This window comes from Brachyhypopomus gauderio, chromosome 17 (assembly GCF_052324685.1).
Source record: "Brachyhypopomus gauderio isolate BG-103 chromosome 17, BGAUD_0.2, whole genome shotgun sequence".
Lineage (NCBI taxonomy): Eukaryota > Metazoa > Chordata > Actinopteri > Gymnotiformes > Hypopomidae > Brachyhypopomus > Brachyhypopomus gauderio.
In genome coordinates, this window is record NC_135227.1 from 4,289,882 (window position 1) to 4,306,407 (window position 16,526).

The window sequence follows — 16,526 nt, forward strand, 5'->3', positions numbered from 1 at the left end:
ACTCTGATAAGTAAAATCAACATAGCTACCTTGCTACGACCACTGATAGCTCGTCCTTGGAATCCTGTGTTGCGTATGGCTCCTTCTATGAATATTTAAAACGGGTAAATAATTAATAATTAACAGCAAATAGGCCAATGATCAAATGAAACGGCATCAACAGATATGCCAAGTCAGGCGCTGTAAACAAAGACCCAAGGACTGACATTTTCTCCCTGCTACCTTCTTCCCTGTTCAATATGCGCATGCCAAATTGTAAAACACACACACACATGCACGCATGCACACACACTTTTTTTTGAAAGAAAAAAAAAGAAATTTTCACTTTTTTTCAGGCCCAGGGAATTCCACAAGACTGAATCTCAACATTTGATCTGACCACCCGCTGATTTCTGATGGGAAGATTTTCTTTCTAATACAATTGTCACTCCTTCTGCCACATTGTGACTGGCCCAGATGAATCCCAACAGTGTCTGTGCATAGCTGCAGCGAAACATCCCCTATTTGAATCGTTTAAATATCACCTCGTTTTTGCACAGGAGACATGTTAATACGGCCTTGCGTTTTAGCTGTGTTTAAATACAGCGTGTTCTCAAAAGGTCTTTGTTGAATGTTAATCAATGAAAACTGGAAAATAAAACATTTTCAGACAGACTGACAGGACAGGAAGGCATAAAAAAAGAGGGAAGCAAATGCGTCGGAAAATCAAAAATAAATCAAACTTCGGCTCCAAACATGAGAAGCTCTGGAGAGCGTTTTAAAATGAGCATTACTTTCCTCAGAGAATTTAATTAATGCTTTAATATGCAAATAAGTTCGAGAAGATAAAATCACGACAAACAGATGGCAACATAGCTTCATTATTTTTCCCCCCTCTCTAATCGTGCAGGGGCACTGCGCTAAGGCAGCCGCACTGTGTTTTTTTCAGGGGTTTTCGCAGTTGTGCTGGAAGTGGCACCTTGAAAATCCAGCAGCAGCTCGAATGTCTGGGCGTCTCTCTGGTACTAAGTTTGGCTCGCAGACTTTGGCAGCAGGTGAATTTGCCTGGAGCTGGTGCAGGTGGTGTACTTTAAGAACTAATGCTTTTCTGGTTTGCAGAGCATCGCGCGTTCGACTCGAGTAAGTAACGTGCTTGCTTGACCGGTCCCAATCGAAAAGGCCTCTCAACCAATCGTAAGGCTCCTTTAACCTTCCGCACAATGCTGTTAAGTCCCATGTTCATTCTTCTATAAGCATTTAATAGAATCGTTGGCTAACTGTTCTTTTAAAGGCAGCTGGAGAAAAATCTTATTAACCTCATTTCCTCAGGTACGCATTGCGAGGGTGAAATGAGACTCCACTGAAATGGCTCCAATAAGCACGCAGAGAGTGTTAGAGGTGTTTCATGTGTCTGTTCGGCAGACGGAGTGTAGGGGGCGCTCACTCACCGTCTCTTCTGTGGGGTTGTGGTCCAGGTCCAGCTGGAGGAGAGAGCGATTGATCCTCAGGGCCAGGGCGAACGCCATCAAGCCTCCGGTGAGCACGTGGTTGTACCTCAGGTCCAGGGTCTGGAGCAGGCGGCTCTCGGCGAGGAACTCGGCCAACAGCACGGCACCTGTTGGGAGGAGCGGACGCCGTGTTTGACCTGACGCGAAGGTCAAAAAAGAGGGCGGTGCCGAGTAGGACAGAGGGGAGGAGGAAGAGGACAGAGAGACAGAGGGGAGGAGGCCAGAGAGACAGAGGGGAGGAGGACAGAGAAACAGAGGGGAGGAGACAGAGGACAGAAAGACAGAGGGGAGGAGGACAGAGAGGAGGAGGAAGAGGACAGAGAGACAGAGAGACAGAGGGGAGGAGGAAGAGGACAGAGAGACAGAGGGGAGGAGGAAGAGGACAGAGGGACAGGGGAGGAGACAGAGGGACAGAGGGGAGGAGGAAGAGGACAGAAAGACAGAGGGGAGGAGGACAGAGAGACAGAGGAGAGGAGGAAGAGGACAGAGGGGAGGAGGGAGTGTCGGTGATGCGGAGTGGGCCGGGCGATCCCTACCCTCACACGTAATCCCAACCGAGGCCAGGATGAGCTGGGTCAGGGAGCGGTTGCTTATGAGCGCCTCCTTCAGAATGTGGATGCCCTGGTTCTCCAGGTAGTTCCTGCCGAGGTCCAACGTCTCCAGGGTCCGTGAGACGGGCTGCAACGGAATCGAAGGGATCTCAAGCAAAACACGACTCGCAATCTCAGCGTCTCGCATGCAAACCGGCAGGATCCTCTCCTGACTTATTGGAAGCCGCGGACGCAGTTACAGGTGGCGATGTACGTGTGATCCTGCAAATCCCAGACGCAGCAGACCGTGTCTCCAAACAGCAGCGTGTTTTCTGAAGCCCGATTAGCATCCGGAGGAAGCAGCTCACAGCAGTGCACACCAGGCAGGCGGCTCATTGCAGAACAGTACGGACACCACGCTAGTTCTCTCTACTCCCATTACACTCATGTGGTCAAACCCTTTTACTCGGCTGAACGACAAAAAACCGGTGAACCCGGTGCAATTATGGTTTTTTCGCTTGCTACACAGGGACGACACACCACGTACGCATCAGTAATGTAGCAATGGTGGTCGGTTACGCATGGGTACTAGCTCATTAGCACCTTCTACTTGCTTTGTTGGTGTGTGTAAAATGACGGCCCTGCACCCACTGTAAACATAACAATACACACAAAATAAGCAATGAGACAGAGACATCTGACATCGCGTGGCGTACTTAGCTCGGCCTTTTACATACACCTGTTCTGTTCACGGTTAAACACTGGTGCACAGTCAACACAAGCGTGACGTCACCCAGAACGTCCTCCTGATGCACGGCGGAATTCCACAAACGTCACCACAACAAATATGAAGAATATCATGATTTAATTCGCTTCCTCTGACAAGAGGGGGCTTCCTCCTCGGACCGAATAACCTATTCATCCCTCCTGCCCCTGCCTTCCTTGAAAGGCACCCCAGAATAAAGAAATACAACAAAAAAAAAAAAAAACCAGAGAGGTTAATAACAGCCCTTCCTGTGTCATATTCGACACGACCAGCCACTGCACTAATTATATTCATTATGGCCGCATGGATGTCTACTTATCCTTCTTAATGACAGAGTGCATGAAAAAGCCCTCTAAACACATATCTATTATTTAATCAAACTGTTCTTATTTGGTGCGGGCGAAAAGGGGTGAGCTAGCTTTATTTCTGGCCTGGATGAATTCTCTGTCTGTATGCCAGCGGCCAAGCAGAGACAAAAAAACAGGCCTTTAATTTGTACCCTTTTGATTTAGATCGCCATTCAAATGACAGAAAGGTACAGTTTATTCTGACAATCAGAGCTACCAAAGAGGAATGGATATTATTAGGGATTACATATAAGCTATCTACCCAAGGATAAGACAGACGGGTCTTTTGTATTCTCTTTCTTTTCTCCTAGTCTGTCAAACTCAATTGAGACAAAAGAATCCAGCAGCTGTCATGAAGACGTGTAGACACTTCCTCTATAAGAATGGTTTGTGGGCCCCATTTGGGCCCCAATTTCAACTTATTATGGTCGCTCAACTTCAGCTACAAAAATAACTGATCTATTATTAGCAGACGGAAGAACGACCCTTGGGGTCACAAAGTTGTTCATATAAATATCGGATGAAAGAAACTTTACACTTACAGTGATACGAGTGGCAAAGACTACTGGATCGAACTAGTAGTTGCAACAACCAGGCATTAAGTCATATAGATTTACTGAGCATGTTTCATTGCATGGATTCTTATGCCCGTCATTGTTTAGACCATGTCACAGTCACTCAATCTCTTCAAGCAATGGCACGTGCCAGTCTTACTATAAAGCATTTACTGTTAATATTTCTTATGAACTTAATGGCATTGATTTTTTCACTGGAGCTTTTATTGCAGATCTTGCCCTCCAATGCATATTTTTGTTTGTTTTTTAGTCTTCATTTCGTGTCTTGAAAATTGGGTCTTAATGTATTACCATATTACGAATGTCATCAGACTAATTAGTAAACAGTGCCGCATAACCGTGCTCTTACACTCGTTTTACATCAGAGTTAATGAATATGCACCGCAACTCACCAGAACACTTTCTAGATGAGTCATCCCTCGGTAGGTGATTTGGTTGTTACGCAGCACTAACGCCTTCAAGCCATACTTCTGAGCTCTCAGACCCTCACAGAGCTCCTCCAGGCCTGCGCAGCGAGAGAGGAGACACCACCAGGCCGTCAAACTTAAAATAACTCCAAAAACCAAAGCAAAGAACTGCATATGCACCAGGGTGAGTGGATATGTTCACTTTGGGATGAGGACGGAGGATCAAAACCACGAGCGCACCAGAGTCGGATATTGCGTTATTGCTGAGGTCGAGGGTTTGGAGTGTGCGGTTGTACTTGAGGAGGAGTCCCAGCTGCATGGAGTCCTGGTAGCTGTTGAGATCATTGTCACACAGATAAAGTTCCCGGAGAGCAGTGTTCTTCTTCAAGCCACCAACTTGGGAGAACAAAGAAGAAGTCATCTCAACACCCAGATCTGCTAGCTGACATTACTCCACTGCAGAGTGACAAGAGCGTATCATTATAAAATTATAGGGAGTCAAAAAGAAAACGTTCAAAAACAAGCAAAATATTAAAAAACTAAATACGAGCTTCGCATATAAGCACCCTCGTGGGCAGCCGTTTCAAACACAAGCTCCAGAAGTTTTATTGGTCTAACTTTATTATTAGGGTCCTTACTATTTACATCATGGTGATTACTGTGGTCATCATTGTAATCGACAACATCATTACGTGTCCTTTCAGAACGGGGACCCTTTCATGGGCTGTTTGTCTGTGGCCTCACATAGCCGCCAGTCTGGATCAATGCGGCAGATTTGATCAGACCCTTTTGGTTCCATGCCGAATGCCAACATCACCATCACGCTCGGCTGGGAGCCGGGCGGTGGGAGGGGAGGGGGAGGTCGTTGGATTGATTGGAGGGACTCCACTGTGCGAGCTAGCAAGTCCTGCAATCAGGGCCCTGCCGGTCGATAGCAATGATCAGCAGCTGGGCGTCCCGCCGAGAAGCATAGGGGGCTGCCCGCGCGGCCCCAAAATATCAAACGGATCCAGGCGGTGCTTAAAGGAACAGAGCCCGGCGCGAGCTGGATGTGCCACTCGAGTCCTCCCGCTCATTTAAGGTCCTCTCGCGCTGCTCTCGCTTAATGGCCCGCGGCCGGTCCGGCGCGCGCTCCCGTCCGCCGGGACATTAGCGCCGTCAAACAGCTGAAGCCCGGCTCAATCCGGACGTTAAACCAGACGGACGGAGGCCCGACGAAGCCCCTCGCGCGACGGAGAGCCAGGGAGGAGTAACGCAATTTGACTAATGCGCTTGCGTTAATTAGCCACGCCTCCCCCCGTGATGTTGGGGGGCTTGGCCAGCCGGGCGGCGGCTGAGGAGTCGTGCTCTCGGAGGAGACGCCACGCAGGGGAGGGCGACGGCGAGTCTCGCTCGCAGCGAGCTGGCCGCACTGTCTCTCACGGATCGGTGCAACAGCGTGTAAAGTGACAGGCAGAAGATTAGGACATCTAATCCTGGCCGAGTCTGACTGTTAGGGTCGCCGGGCCAAAATCTGCCACTCCTCTCACTGTCCTTCGTCATCTGTTCCTGCTGGCCGGGGCCATGCACGGACAATGCTTATTCTCTCTCTCTCTCTCTCTCTCTCTCTCTCTCTCTCTCTCTCTCTCTCTCTCTCTCTCTCTCTCTCTCTCTCTCTCTCACACACACACACACACACACACACACAGCTCTCAGTCAACATAGGCAAAAGTACACACAATACAGACTCGTTTGATCGTAATTTGAACACTTAGATTCTTACAACTGTTTCTGTTTTGCAAATATTGCAAATATATAATAGTTGGATTTTTATCCTTCACTGTGAGGATTCAAAGACAACAGCAGGCACATTGGGCAGTGACTGAGCATACCTCATGTCAAAGAGTAGAAAGAAGAAAAGAAACAACAAAACATGCAAACCCAAGAGCATTATGGGTCATTGAAGCCTCTATGTTAAAGCGCATGGCGTTATCCAGCTGCTGGTCATCTCCTTCACTTTCAGCTGTGGAGAGTGGGGAGCTTACCGAGGGTGAAGAGGGGTCTGCCACTCAGGCAGGTGCTTTGCAGGTGCAGCACAGTCAGTCTGCTGGTGTGGAGGGCTTTGGACAGGGCCTGTGCAGGGTAATCCTGCAGGGGAATGTTACTGGCATCCAGCCTCCACAGGCACTCGCTCTGAAGAGAACGGAGAGCAAGGCAGAGGTTTAACATGAATGAGTGGGAGAGAGCGGGAGAGAGAGAGAGAGAGGGAGAGAGAGAGAGAAACAGGGGGCGAGAGGGAGAGAGAATGAGAGAGAGAGAGGCCTGAATCTGCCCTTACTGTGGATCTAGCCTCTCTACCTTCTCATCTCCTATCAAACAGTAGCCTATCTGTAGGAGCCTGGATGTCAAAACTGAAACAAAAACCCAACTGTGATGGGAGGCTGTCATAGATCTGGAGGCTGTTGTTAGGTTTCCACCCCTCGTCCAGCTTCAAAAGTGTCCAGATTTATTTTTTTTATTCCTTCCTCTTGTTGCGAGTGAGACTGTGATTGATCTCTCATAATGCCGCCTAAGAGGACGACGGCTTTGGTTTGACCATTGAAGTCCACAGAGCCATGAGGGGTAGTTCAACTAGACGGACTTTCATCTGGAGATGCTGCTAATTGAACATAATATCATCGGGGACTTAAGTGAACTGTAATGATATCCATTAAAATCAAAGTGTGAATACAGCAATATCCTGTGGTGTGAATATTTTCATCTCTGATGCATGATAATTCATTACTTTCAGTGCACTTTGAATACAAATCAAAAGGTGGATCAAACCTGAGAAGATAGGAGGGACATATCCTGTACTAGAAACTGGTTCTGTGGCCTCCATCTCATAAATGAATGCAAAGTCTTTACATTTGTAGACTTGTATTTCATGGAGCAATAAGTAAAAGATTTTCCTTAAAATGTAATTAAATATTTAGAAAAATAAACATTACTAAATAAATATTACTTATTAAATGGAAATGTTAAATGTAGCATGGGTTAAAGGTTAAATGTAGCAGGGGACGGAATGTCAGATGTGAATAGACAAAGAAGCCCACAGCATTATGGGAAATGCCTCTTTTATCTACCATGAATCAAACGTGCACCTCGTTCGACTGCCATGACAAACCATTGCACCTGTGGTATGTCACCTGCCCAGCAGTGAGAGAACTGGAAAAGCGGAACTTATTGCTCCTAAAATGGCCAAAACCGAGTTTCAGAAACTGTAAACCCAAAGCCACAGTCTCAGACGTCTGCTCTCCACCTGTTTCAGCAAACGGGAGAGGGCCTGCCAACCAGACACGCCCATGCTCGTGTTGGCGGAGACGTCCAGGTGTGTAGCGGACTCGTAGTACAAAATCATATCCATCAGTGACGTAGCGCCCTGCAGAAGAAGGCAGAACTTACAGAGAGCAGAGGTATAAAATACCAAATACAAAATCACGATAGGATTTGTACATTACTGAGTTATATAATAATTCTTCATAATGACTTGAAATAATTCATAAAAGCAGCTCAAGTGGAATGAGATGCTGGGGAGGTGTTTGCTCTGTTCACTTTTTCTGAATTAAGAGTTCGCTTCATTCACAAATACTTCTTTAACATTTACATTTAGGGCATTTCACAGACGCTCTTATACAGAGTGACTCACAAAGTGCTTCTGTTCACAGAATGCAGATATTAGCGTAGATAGGTCAAAGTTCAAGATACCCTTGAGCCCGCAGAACCCTCAAACTACAGCAATTTGTAGTTTTACTAATACATATTTTGCTGAAAAGCAGTGAATAATCTTATTGTAATCTTTTCTTATATATATTGATATATACTATATGAACTTACATTTTCCTCCAACTCTGCCCCCTGCAGGTTGATCAGATTAAATTGCACAGATTTCAGAATCTCTTCAAGAGATTCACAGGAACGGTAATCTAAATGAATACCTGGGACAGAAATCAAAACGGGCAGAAGCGTTAGACGCCAAACGGTCTGTCCTGCGGGCAGGAATCAAAGTCACAAAATCAGCCCCGCGCCATGACAGCACAGACCCCTCCCAAATCCAACCGCACCGACTTTGAGTTCCGCGTCTCTCCGCAGACGCGGCCCGGTGGTTGGCGTTCATTAAAGTGGGAAAGAATGGGGCTTGAACGCGATCACGTCCGGCGCTCTTCCCTCCGCGGAGAGGAAAATCAAAGAGCCCGTGATTATTCAGGAACAGACGAGTTTTTAAACAAAGCCTAGAGAAACACTTTGATGGCCACAGCAGTGTGTCTTTATTAGGCCTGTGTTGCACATGACCTCTTCTCCACATAAACTCTTATCTTCATGCTCGGGGAGAAGCCAGATCGCTCACAGCCGTGTGTTGGAGATGATAATTTATTCATCATTAGCATAATCATTTGTAATTTCTTCTTTTTTTTTATAATAATCACTTAACTGTACTATATCGGGGAGGGCAACAAAACCCCATATTCCTAATCCCCTCTGCCATTCTCAGATAATGACAGAGAAGCTTGGAGTCTGATGTCATCAGCATGTACAGGGAGCAGCTATCTGGAAGTCGCTGACCTGCATTTAAATCTCCTCTTCGCTCGTATCAATAACTAACTGCTCTACTCATCAAAGGGACGGCAGTTTAATCCAAACCCCAGAGGATCTGGGCATAGATTTCAATTAAGAGGCTTGACAAAGTTTCAGATATTATCTCAGTATGGAAGATTGCAATGTTTGGGTCAAGTTCCACATTTGAAATCAGCTTTCATATGCCGGAGATCCCAGAATTACCAATGAAATAACATTTAATTTGATGAATAAGCATAACAAATAAATCTAGTTCATAGTTTGTTATAGTAAACCATAGGGATAAACCATAGAGATAAAGGTTTATGTCCCCAGCTTTATTCTGGTTTTATAAGGCTTAATACTTGAGAGCTTGGTACTTGTTTTTAATATTAATTTTGTTTGTGGGGAAAAAAATCACTGCTGATATACACTCACCAGGGGCTGTACGCAATCTGTGGTAGCTACTAATGTTTCATCGATCGTCTGTGTCTAGCCACTACAGCAGGAAGGACACGTTGTGGCTAGTGGACCACTCTCAGCACAGCAGTGCAGCAGGAGGCTTGTGGCAGGGCTGGTGTGAAGCTGTAACATGCGTATCGAGCTCAGCGTTGCTGGGTTTCTAACACATGTCAGTGCTACTGCTGTGCTGAGAATGGCCCACCACCTGAATAATATCTGGACAGTGGTGGCTGAAACCGACCAATCACGAATGGAGTAGGGAGCAACTGACTAATCGTTTGTGGCAACTGATTTTACAGCAAGTGTTTACAGTTATTTTACAGAAACTGTAAAATACCTGTAAAGCACCTGTAAAATGTGCCTAAGACACAGCTAATAAGACACAGCTACTAAAGTAGACATTGAGTGAAAGTATGTTTGTTAAAAAAAAGTGATTTGTGAGGTTAAAGCCCAGCCCAAGCACAAACAGGAAATGCTAAGTACACTAGCTCAGTGCTAATAACAACAGCGGAAACATCCTTGTGAATGACTGTAGGAGTCACTACACATAGGAAGGTGATAAAACTGGAGGTAGGAAATATGTGTTTGGCTAGGTTGTGGAACGTGAGTATGATCAAAATAGACAAAAGAAACTCAATACACAAAAGAAGCTGACAGAAGGATGCTAAAGAGGTAAGCCCTCAAATCAAAACACCTAAGGCTTTTTGGGAAGTACAAGGTTCACATCATAAAAATATCTGTTTACTCACCCTTCAGATCAAGACACCTGGCTCTATTATTCAGGCAGGTAATTTTCTGTGGGGAAGAGAGAGAGAGAGAGAGAGAGAGAGAGAGAGAGAGAGAGAGAGAGAGAGAGAGAGAGAGAGAGAGAGAGAGAGAGAGATAGATAGATAGATAGATAGATAGATAGATAGATAGATAGATAGATAGATAGATAGATAGATAGATAGATAGATAGATAGATAGATAGATAAAAAGAGAGAGGCATTATTCCACATAAATAAAATAAAGCATCCAGTCGATATTTTCCCCTATACTAAAACTATGAATTATGGATTCCACTCAGTTTACCGTTGCTGCAAATGTTCCCTTTTAATTAACCCGGGTATATTAATTAGAAACAGCTGGTCATCTGTTGATGAATTAATTTGTCTGTTGCCTGCTTTACATGGATATAATTTGACTGCATCACTCTGAGTAGTGACATAAATACCTCGGAGTGGAAAGAGGCAAGCATCTCCTATAGCAACCATGGGGGACAGAATCTATAGCCAGCTCCTCATCCCAGTTTGGATGTGATTGTCGTGTGTCTTTAAATGTGATGTCAGACTGGCTCCATTTGGGCAAACACCAGTGTGTAAGGAGGACACTGGCATCTTTTTGAATACTGCCTGATTTTTTATTTACATATTTATTCAGATACCTCACATTTAAAGTATTTTTTTTAAGGAACATTAGAGTCAAGCTAAAAGAATTTTCTGAGTGATTGCCAATTTTAATAACTCAGTGTATTAAGGAATGCTTCGTAAAATCCATAGTTTGCTTTTAGATATGACTACTACTACTACTCATTTTAGCAGCAGTAGAGATTTAAAATAATTTTACAAAGTATAAACACTAATTATACTGAGGCTGGGTAAAATAAACTGCTTAAGAAATATGTAATGTCCAATATGACAATCTCACAGACTACAGCAGATGGTACATAACAGTAGGTATCAGACTGATCAAGGTTCTTGATCAGTCTGCTATAAACATTAACAAGATGTCAAATGGGACTGCGCGTTTAACAGAAAACAAATTAGGCACTAGAGCCCGTGAACGCCCAGAGTTTCACAACCACATGAAAAGTCTTAACAGCAATGACTCGCGGCCACATAACGGAACCTTTTCCCTTTTGTTTGATGTTTTTTTTTCATCTTAATGCATGTGGAAATTTCTGAGACCCTCTGCACCCGAGCAATGTTCTGCACCGTGTACTGCACAGAACGAGACAAATAACTGCCAAAGGTATTGATGCGTCATGAGGGAGCGGACAAAACGAAGTGATAAAAAGAAAAGCATGCCTCCTTCAGGCAGAGCGGAGCCCGGTTTACAAACTCAGCTTTGACAGAAGAGATCTCCAGTGCATTTCTCATTCATCCCTCAATGAGTCCTGGAGACCCACTCCAATGCGTCTCTGTCTGGGTGGCTTTGTATTAACGACTGTTTTAAAACATTCTTTGCCCATTTAATTAGTTGGAAAAAATTATTTCAGAACATTTTATACTGAGAAAAGCTCTCAGGGGTTAAAATCAGCCACACATTTTCCTTTCAGCATCTTTTCTGCAATAAAGGATAAATTATTTAAAATAACACGACCTTTTATCTCACACCCTTTGAAGGCAGCAAATTAAAAATGTAAATTGAGGTGCTAATTAATATGCAAATATATTCATTCCCAGTTAACAATTAGCAATTAAACCTGCAGTGTCTAGCAAGAGCATGGACAAAATTAGTAACTTAATTTGTCATTAAAAAATTAAAACATACACAAAATTTTAATTGACTTTTAAAAATATTTCCCATGACTTTTTTGTCTTTAACTGTGTAAAATTTAGCAAAATGTCAATTTAGAAAAGAAATTTGTTTAGTATAATGTTAATATAATAGAAAATCTAAAGATGAGTTATTTGCAAAAGGATGGGTATGAGAAATAAACATGTCTCCTCCATACTGCAGAAAACTTTAATCAGTGAATCAGTACGGTCCAGAGGGTGTGATGCACATTAAAGTTTAAAAGTGTGGAAGTTATTTATACTTGATGGTATTTAGATATGAGTGACTTTACCCTCCGCGCTGGAAGGCTTCCATATCAGAGGAGGAATGGCTTTCTGAAGAGAGCAGGAACGTGGTGAGTTTTCACCTCAAGAGGGAGGAACCGCAGTCGGCTCTAGTCCGGTGGGAAATCTGCTCGGTTTGAAATACAAACTCTTCACAAAACCTACATCTCATTCAGCACTTGTTGAAACTTCTGATGATGCGCTGGCAACTTCTGTGAGGACCAGTCGTACGGCAGAACCACTCCTTAGTTCTTTTGCTTTGTGATGGTTTTCTTTCCTCATGAATAACAGCCCGTCTAGAGTTTGCTCTGCTATGTGCTGATACTGTCTGGAATTAAAAGCTCAGTAGCAGTAACTGGTCATGAATGCTACTGCAAAAATACACAGGGACTTAGCACAGAGCATACAAAAATACCACATCGCTGGATTTCATTTAAATATATTACAATGTTATTCTTATTCATCATAGAATGACTAAAATAAACAGCTGATTCTTACACAGCCAGCTAATATATTGATGTGGCAACTATTCATAAAAAAAATTGTCAACCTCAGAAATGAACTGGAAAATCTGAGAGTAAGCACACTGTTGTGAATAAATAATAAATAAATAAATAAATAAATAAATATACATGTTGTGTGTTAAGCTTTAGAGACCCAAGGTGCATTGCACGAAGTCATTGTTAATAACCACAATCTTATGAAGATGTAACTAAAAGCAATGCTGCTTTATCCACTTAAAACATTTCAAAGAAAACTGTAAGCCCATGGGTACAATAAAAGCTTTAAATAGTCCTGCTCAGCCACACTCAAGGGACTACCCTGACTGAAAATACCTAATTTGATAAATACGCTCCTTAAGGAGTGAGTTCCATTTTGCATATTATGAATTCACATTCAGTCTTCTACTAAATATCTCTCCTTTAAGCTGATGCTTATCCATACATATTTTACTGTTTTAGGGGGGGGGGGGACCACCTACATTACTTCAAATGCAATTGGTCTCATTAGCACCTCAGAGATAATACTGAGATTCTGGGTAATGTAAGCACTGCTAAGTCTCTAATTTTCAACAAATAATTCTCCTTGATCTAATCGTAAATTTATGCAGAGGGGAAACCGATGCTCTTAACATTGCTGGTCAAAGTAAAATAAGTGAGTTCACAGTCTGAATTATGCATGCATGCCTGTGTGTATGTCTGTTAGTGAAAGTGTGTGTGTGTGTGTGTGTGTGTGTGTGTGTGTGTGTGTGTGTGTGTTTGTGTTCATTGCTAAGTGTATTTGATTCTCATTTACTTTCACTATTCAGTACTATTATTGCCTTGTTGTATTAGTTCAATAAGAATGCATTAGAGTAATTATTGTGCTGCACAGCCAGGTTTAATGGCTTTCTCCTCTTCATATTTTTAAATTTCACATTCTTTTTAGTTTTTTAAGTGATACAATTTAAGCTACGATTTCTCTATGCTTAAATCAAACATTTGCTTTGAATTTGTGTGACTTTGAAAAATAGGCCCATAAATCAAACAAAACAGTGTGTTTTAAAGCAATGTTAGTGTATTGTACCTTTAATACAATACAGTGCATTATACTTGTGCTTGTGCATTATACCTCAGTGTTTGTGTATCGTTCTTCTAATCCAGTGTTTGTGTATCATTCCTCTAAACCAGTGTTTGTGTATTAGTTGTTTTAAGCAGCATTTGGATATTATATATTTAAAGCAATACTTGTCTGTTATTTTTTTTAAGCAATGCTTGTGCATTTTACCTCTAATCCAGTGTGTATCATTCCTGTAATCCAGTGTTTGTGTATCATTCATCTAATCCAGTGTGTATATCATTCCTCTAATCCAGTGTTTGTGTATCATTCCCCTAATCCATTGTGTCTCATTCCTCTAATCCAGTGTGTATATCATTCCTCTAATCCAGTGTTTGTGTAGTGTTCCTCTAAACCAGTGTTTGTGTTATTAGATGTCTTGAGCAACATTTGCTTATTATAGATTTAAAGCAATACTTGTCTGTTATTTTTACAGTAATGTTTGTGCATTATACCTCTAATCCAGAATATGTATGATTCCTTTAATCCAGTGTTTGTGTATCATTCCTCTAATCCAGCGTTTGTGCATTAGATGTTTTAAGCAACATTTGTATATTATAGCTTCAAAGCAATAAAGAAATGCTTGTGTGTTGTGTGTTAGCAATGTGTGTGTATGTTACCTGTATTTGATCCAGGGTCTTTGGACTGGGTTCCACCTCATGTTTGATGCAGCTCTGCTTGTAGGCCAGAATGATGTCTGTCAAGGTTAGATTTTTCCCTAAAATAGAACAGCACAAATAAAAGCCTCAACAGAAACCTTGCGTTCCTTATCCACTAATCTGGTGTTTACTGGGTCTTAACACTGTGTGTACAATTAGCTCTGGAAATGATGGAAATTATGCCAGAAATGCTCCCTTTTTCTTAATACACTCTGCTTTGCTTCATTAAAGCAAGGTAAATGCATTTTGGGCCATGAAGTGGCATCAATCACAAGTACAAGTTTGTGAAATATTTCACTTTTCATAGAACAATGACAAACAATAAAAAAGCAAAATAATATAACAGGAGAATGTATATAAGGATCTCTCCAATTATATACATAAACAAAGAGTTATTTAACATATATGCATAATAAAAGCTCTCAAGTATGAGGATATAAAATTAAACCATCCAAAGTCTCCCTATGATGACAGCAGTCATTAATGAATATTAATCTAATTAATATTAATGTAATGAAGTCATCACTTTCAAAAGATATAGGCCATTGGGGGCCGGCTGATGTATTACGTTGATGTTTTGTTTGGGATAAACTCCAGATATATAGAACTTAAAGTAGAAAAGAACTTGCAATAGAAACTTAGAACTGAATTAAGATTCATTAAACAATGAACAAATCATACAGAAACAAACAAAGAGATAATCAAAACAAAAGACAAATAAACATAGACATCTGGGACTAGCAATCCCATCTGAAGCAGGAGTTTCCTCAGTATATACTATGAACACAAAAATCATGAAAGCTCTAACTGTAGCTAATGAAAGTCCAGAAGGTTTAAATGTTGAACAGCATTATCAGAGGAGAAGAAAGTCCGGCAGAAGCGTGAGGAAGAGAAGAGAAGCTCACCTGCCTGCCCCGGCTTCCTGCTCTCTGAGAAGGCCGACACCATCTCCTCGTCTGGAGGGAAGGTCACACGCTTTTCCCCTCGTCTCTTCTTCCCCAGTGGCCATGCTGTCTCTTCTTCTGGGTGGCCCGTCATCGGTGAGGCGGAGAGGCTTTCGGAAGGTTCACGCTATTTAGGCCATCTATCATGAAGATCAGGAGCTCGGTCGATGATATTCAAGAACGCTCGCTGAAGGAAACAGGTGGTTGTCTCGGCTCTACCCATGCCAGCAGGTGTGGTAACATCATCTGATTTTCAGAACAGCAGACAACAAACCAGCCCGTAAACTCCAGAATCCACTTGTATGAACCGTTCTGTTGCAGGTCGAAAATAGTCAGATGGCAGTTGGAAACTCAAGCCCTCTGCTTAACACTTTTACAAAGCAGTTACAGGATACCACACCATCAATTATTAATAAACCTGTGCCTCTCCACGCTAGTGGAACTCCATGTATTTCAACATCAAATATGCACACAAGGATATGCTGTGTAAGAAATAAAATACTCTGATGAAAATACATTTTTGAAAGCTGTTTCTGTGTAACAATGAATGTACAAGCATCACAGAGAATCAGAGCGAAAGGTAGCCTGTAAAGACAATAATTTTTACTTACACACAGTCTAACCAAAACATGGATAATAGCCAATACTTCTTAAATTAAGACTGTCTTATCAGTTACACTGTTCATACCCTGTACAATGTATGATTCTGTCACCTTTGATAAGCAAGATATGCAAGTGGTGTTCCAAAAAACCAACATAAAAAGCCACATCCCTGAGGAAAACCAAACTCCTCTGTGTGTAGTGTTTGTCTTCAAAATGAGACGACCTAACGCCATCATTTCAGCTGCAAGGTCTTAGATACTCTACACTTACACAATATATAAAGTACAAATAATTTTGCAGCATGATTTGGTTTCAGTGTATGCTGTCCTGAGGTAGAGCGACACTGCAGCCAGAAGCTACATCCCTTCCGCAGCCTACCTCCATCTTAGTCTCGTCTAGATACCTGTCATAGCAATAGATATCACTGAAATATCAAGAGGATAGCAAACATACGTGACATATAAAAAGACGACACTTGAAATGGGAATACAACCTAATACATCAATTGTCTATAATGTCATAAAACATTCGCAAACTGCATGTCACCCTACACCGGTCCATGTAGTTATACAAACATACGAATGAAAAATATAAAAGGAAATAAACTATAGCTAGGGTTAGCCGTTAGTAAATTAAACCGAATTTTCGTTGACAACATATTAAGCCTTTGTTGAAGCATTTATATGTCCTACTTTTTATTTTAAATCAAGGTCTTTGTAAATTAAGCCTAAAGAACTCCTAATCCCAGGGGTCTGT

At 42.3% G+C, this 16,526-nt stretch overlaps 1 protein-coding gene across 3 annotated transcripts in view; it reads right to left on the reverse strand.

Annotated features, from left to right (window-relative positions):
* The window catches only part of LOC143480489 (protein phosphatase 1 regulatory subunit 37), a 31,023-nt gene that overhangs the window by 13,808 nt on the left and 689 nt on the right, over positions 1 to 16,526 (reverse strand). Inside the window, exons 1-11 of one of the 3 annotated variants that reach the window (XM_076978214.1) lie at positions 15,881 to 16,440; positions 15,129 to 15,413; positions 14,185 to 14,282; positions 9,896 to 9,941; positions 7,968 to 8,068; positions 7,393 to 7,512; positions 6,137 to 6,284; positions 4,353 to 4,508; positions 4,098 to 4,210; positions 2,024 to 2,165; positions 1,428 to 1,594 (exon numbers count right to left, since the gene is read on the reverse strand). In XM_076978214.1, the coding sequence (XP_076834329.1) occupies positions 1,428 to 1,594; positions 2,024 to 2,165; positions 4,098 to 4,210; positions 4,353 to 4,508; positions 6,137 to 6,284; positions 7,393 to 7,512; positions 7,968 to 8,068; positions 9,896 to 9,941; positions 14,185 to 14,282; positions 15,129 to 15,261 (1,224 nt within the window). In that variant the 5' untranslated portion in view covers positions 15,262 to 15,413; positions 15,881 to 16,440. Of the gene's footprint in view, positions 1 to 1,427; positions 1,595 to 2,023; positions 2,166 to 4,097; positions 4,211 to 4,352; positions 4,509 to 6,136; positions 6,285 to 7,392; positions 7,513 to 7,967; positions 8,069 to 9,895; positions 9,942 to 14,184; positions 14,283 to 15,128; positions 15,802 to 15,880; positions 16,441 to 16,526 lie in introns of those variants that run through there. The other 2 variants (XM_076978215.1, XM_076978213.1) reach the window with 2 other exon arrangements.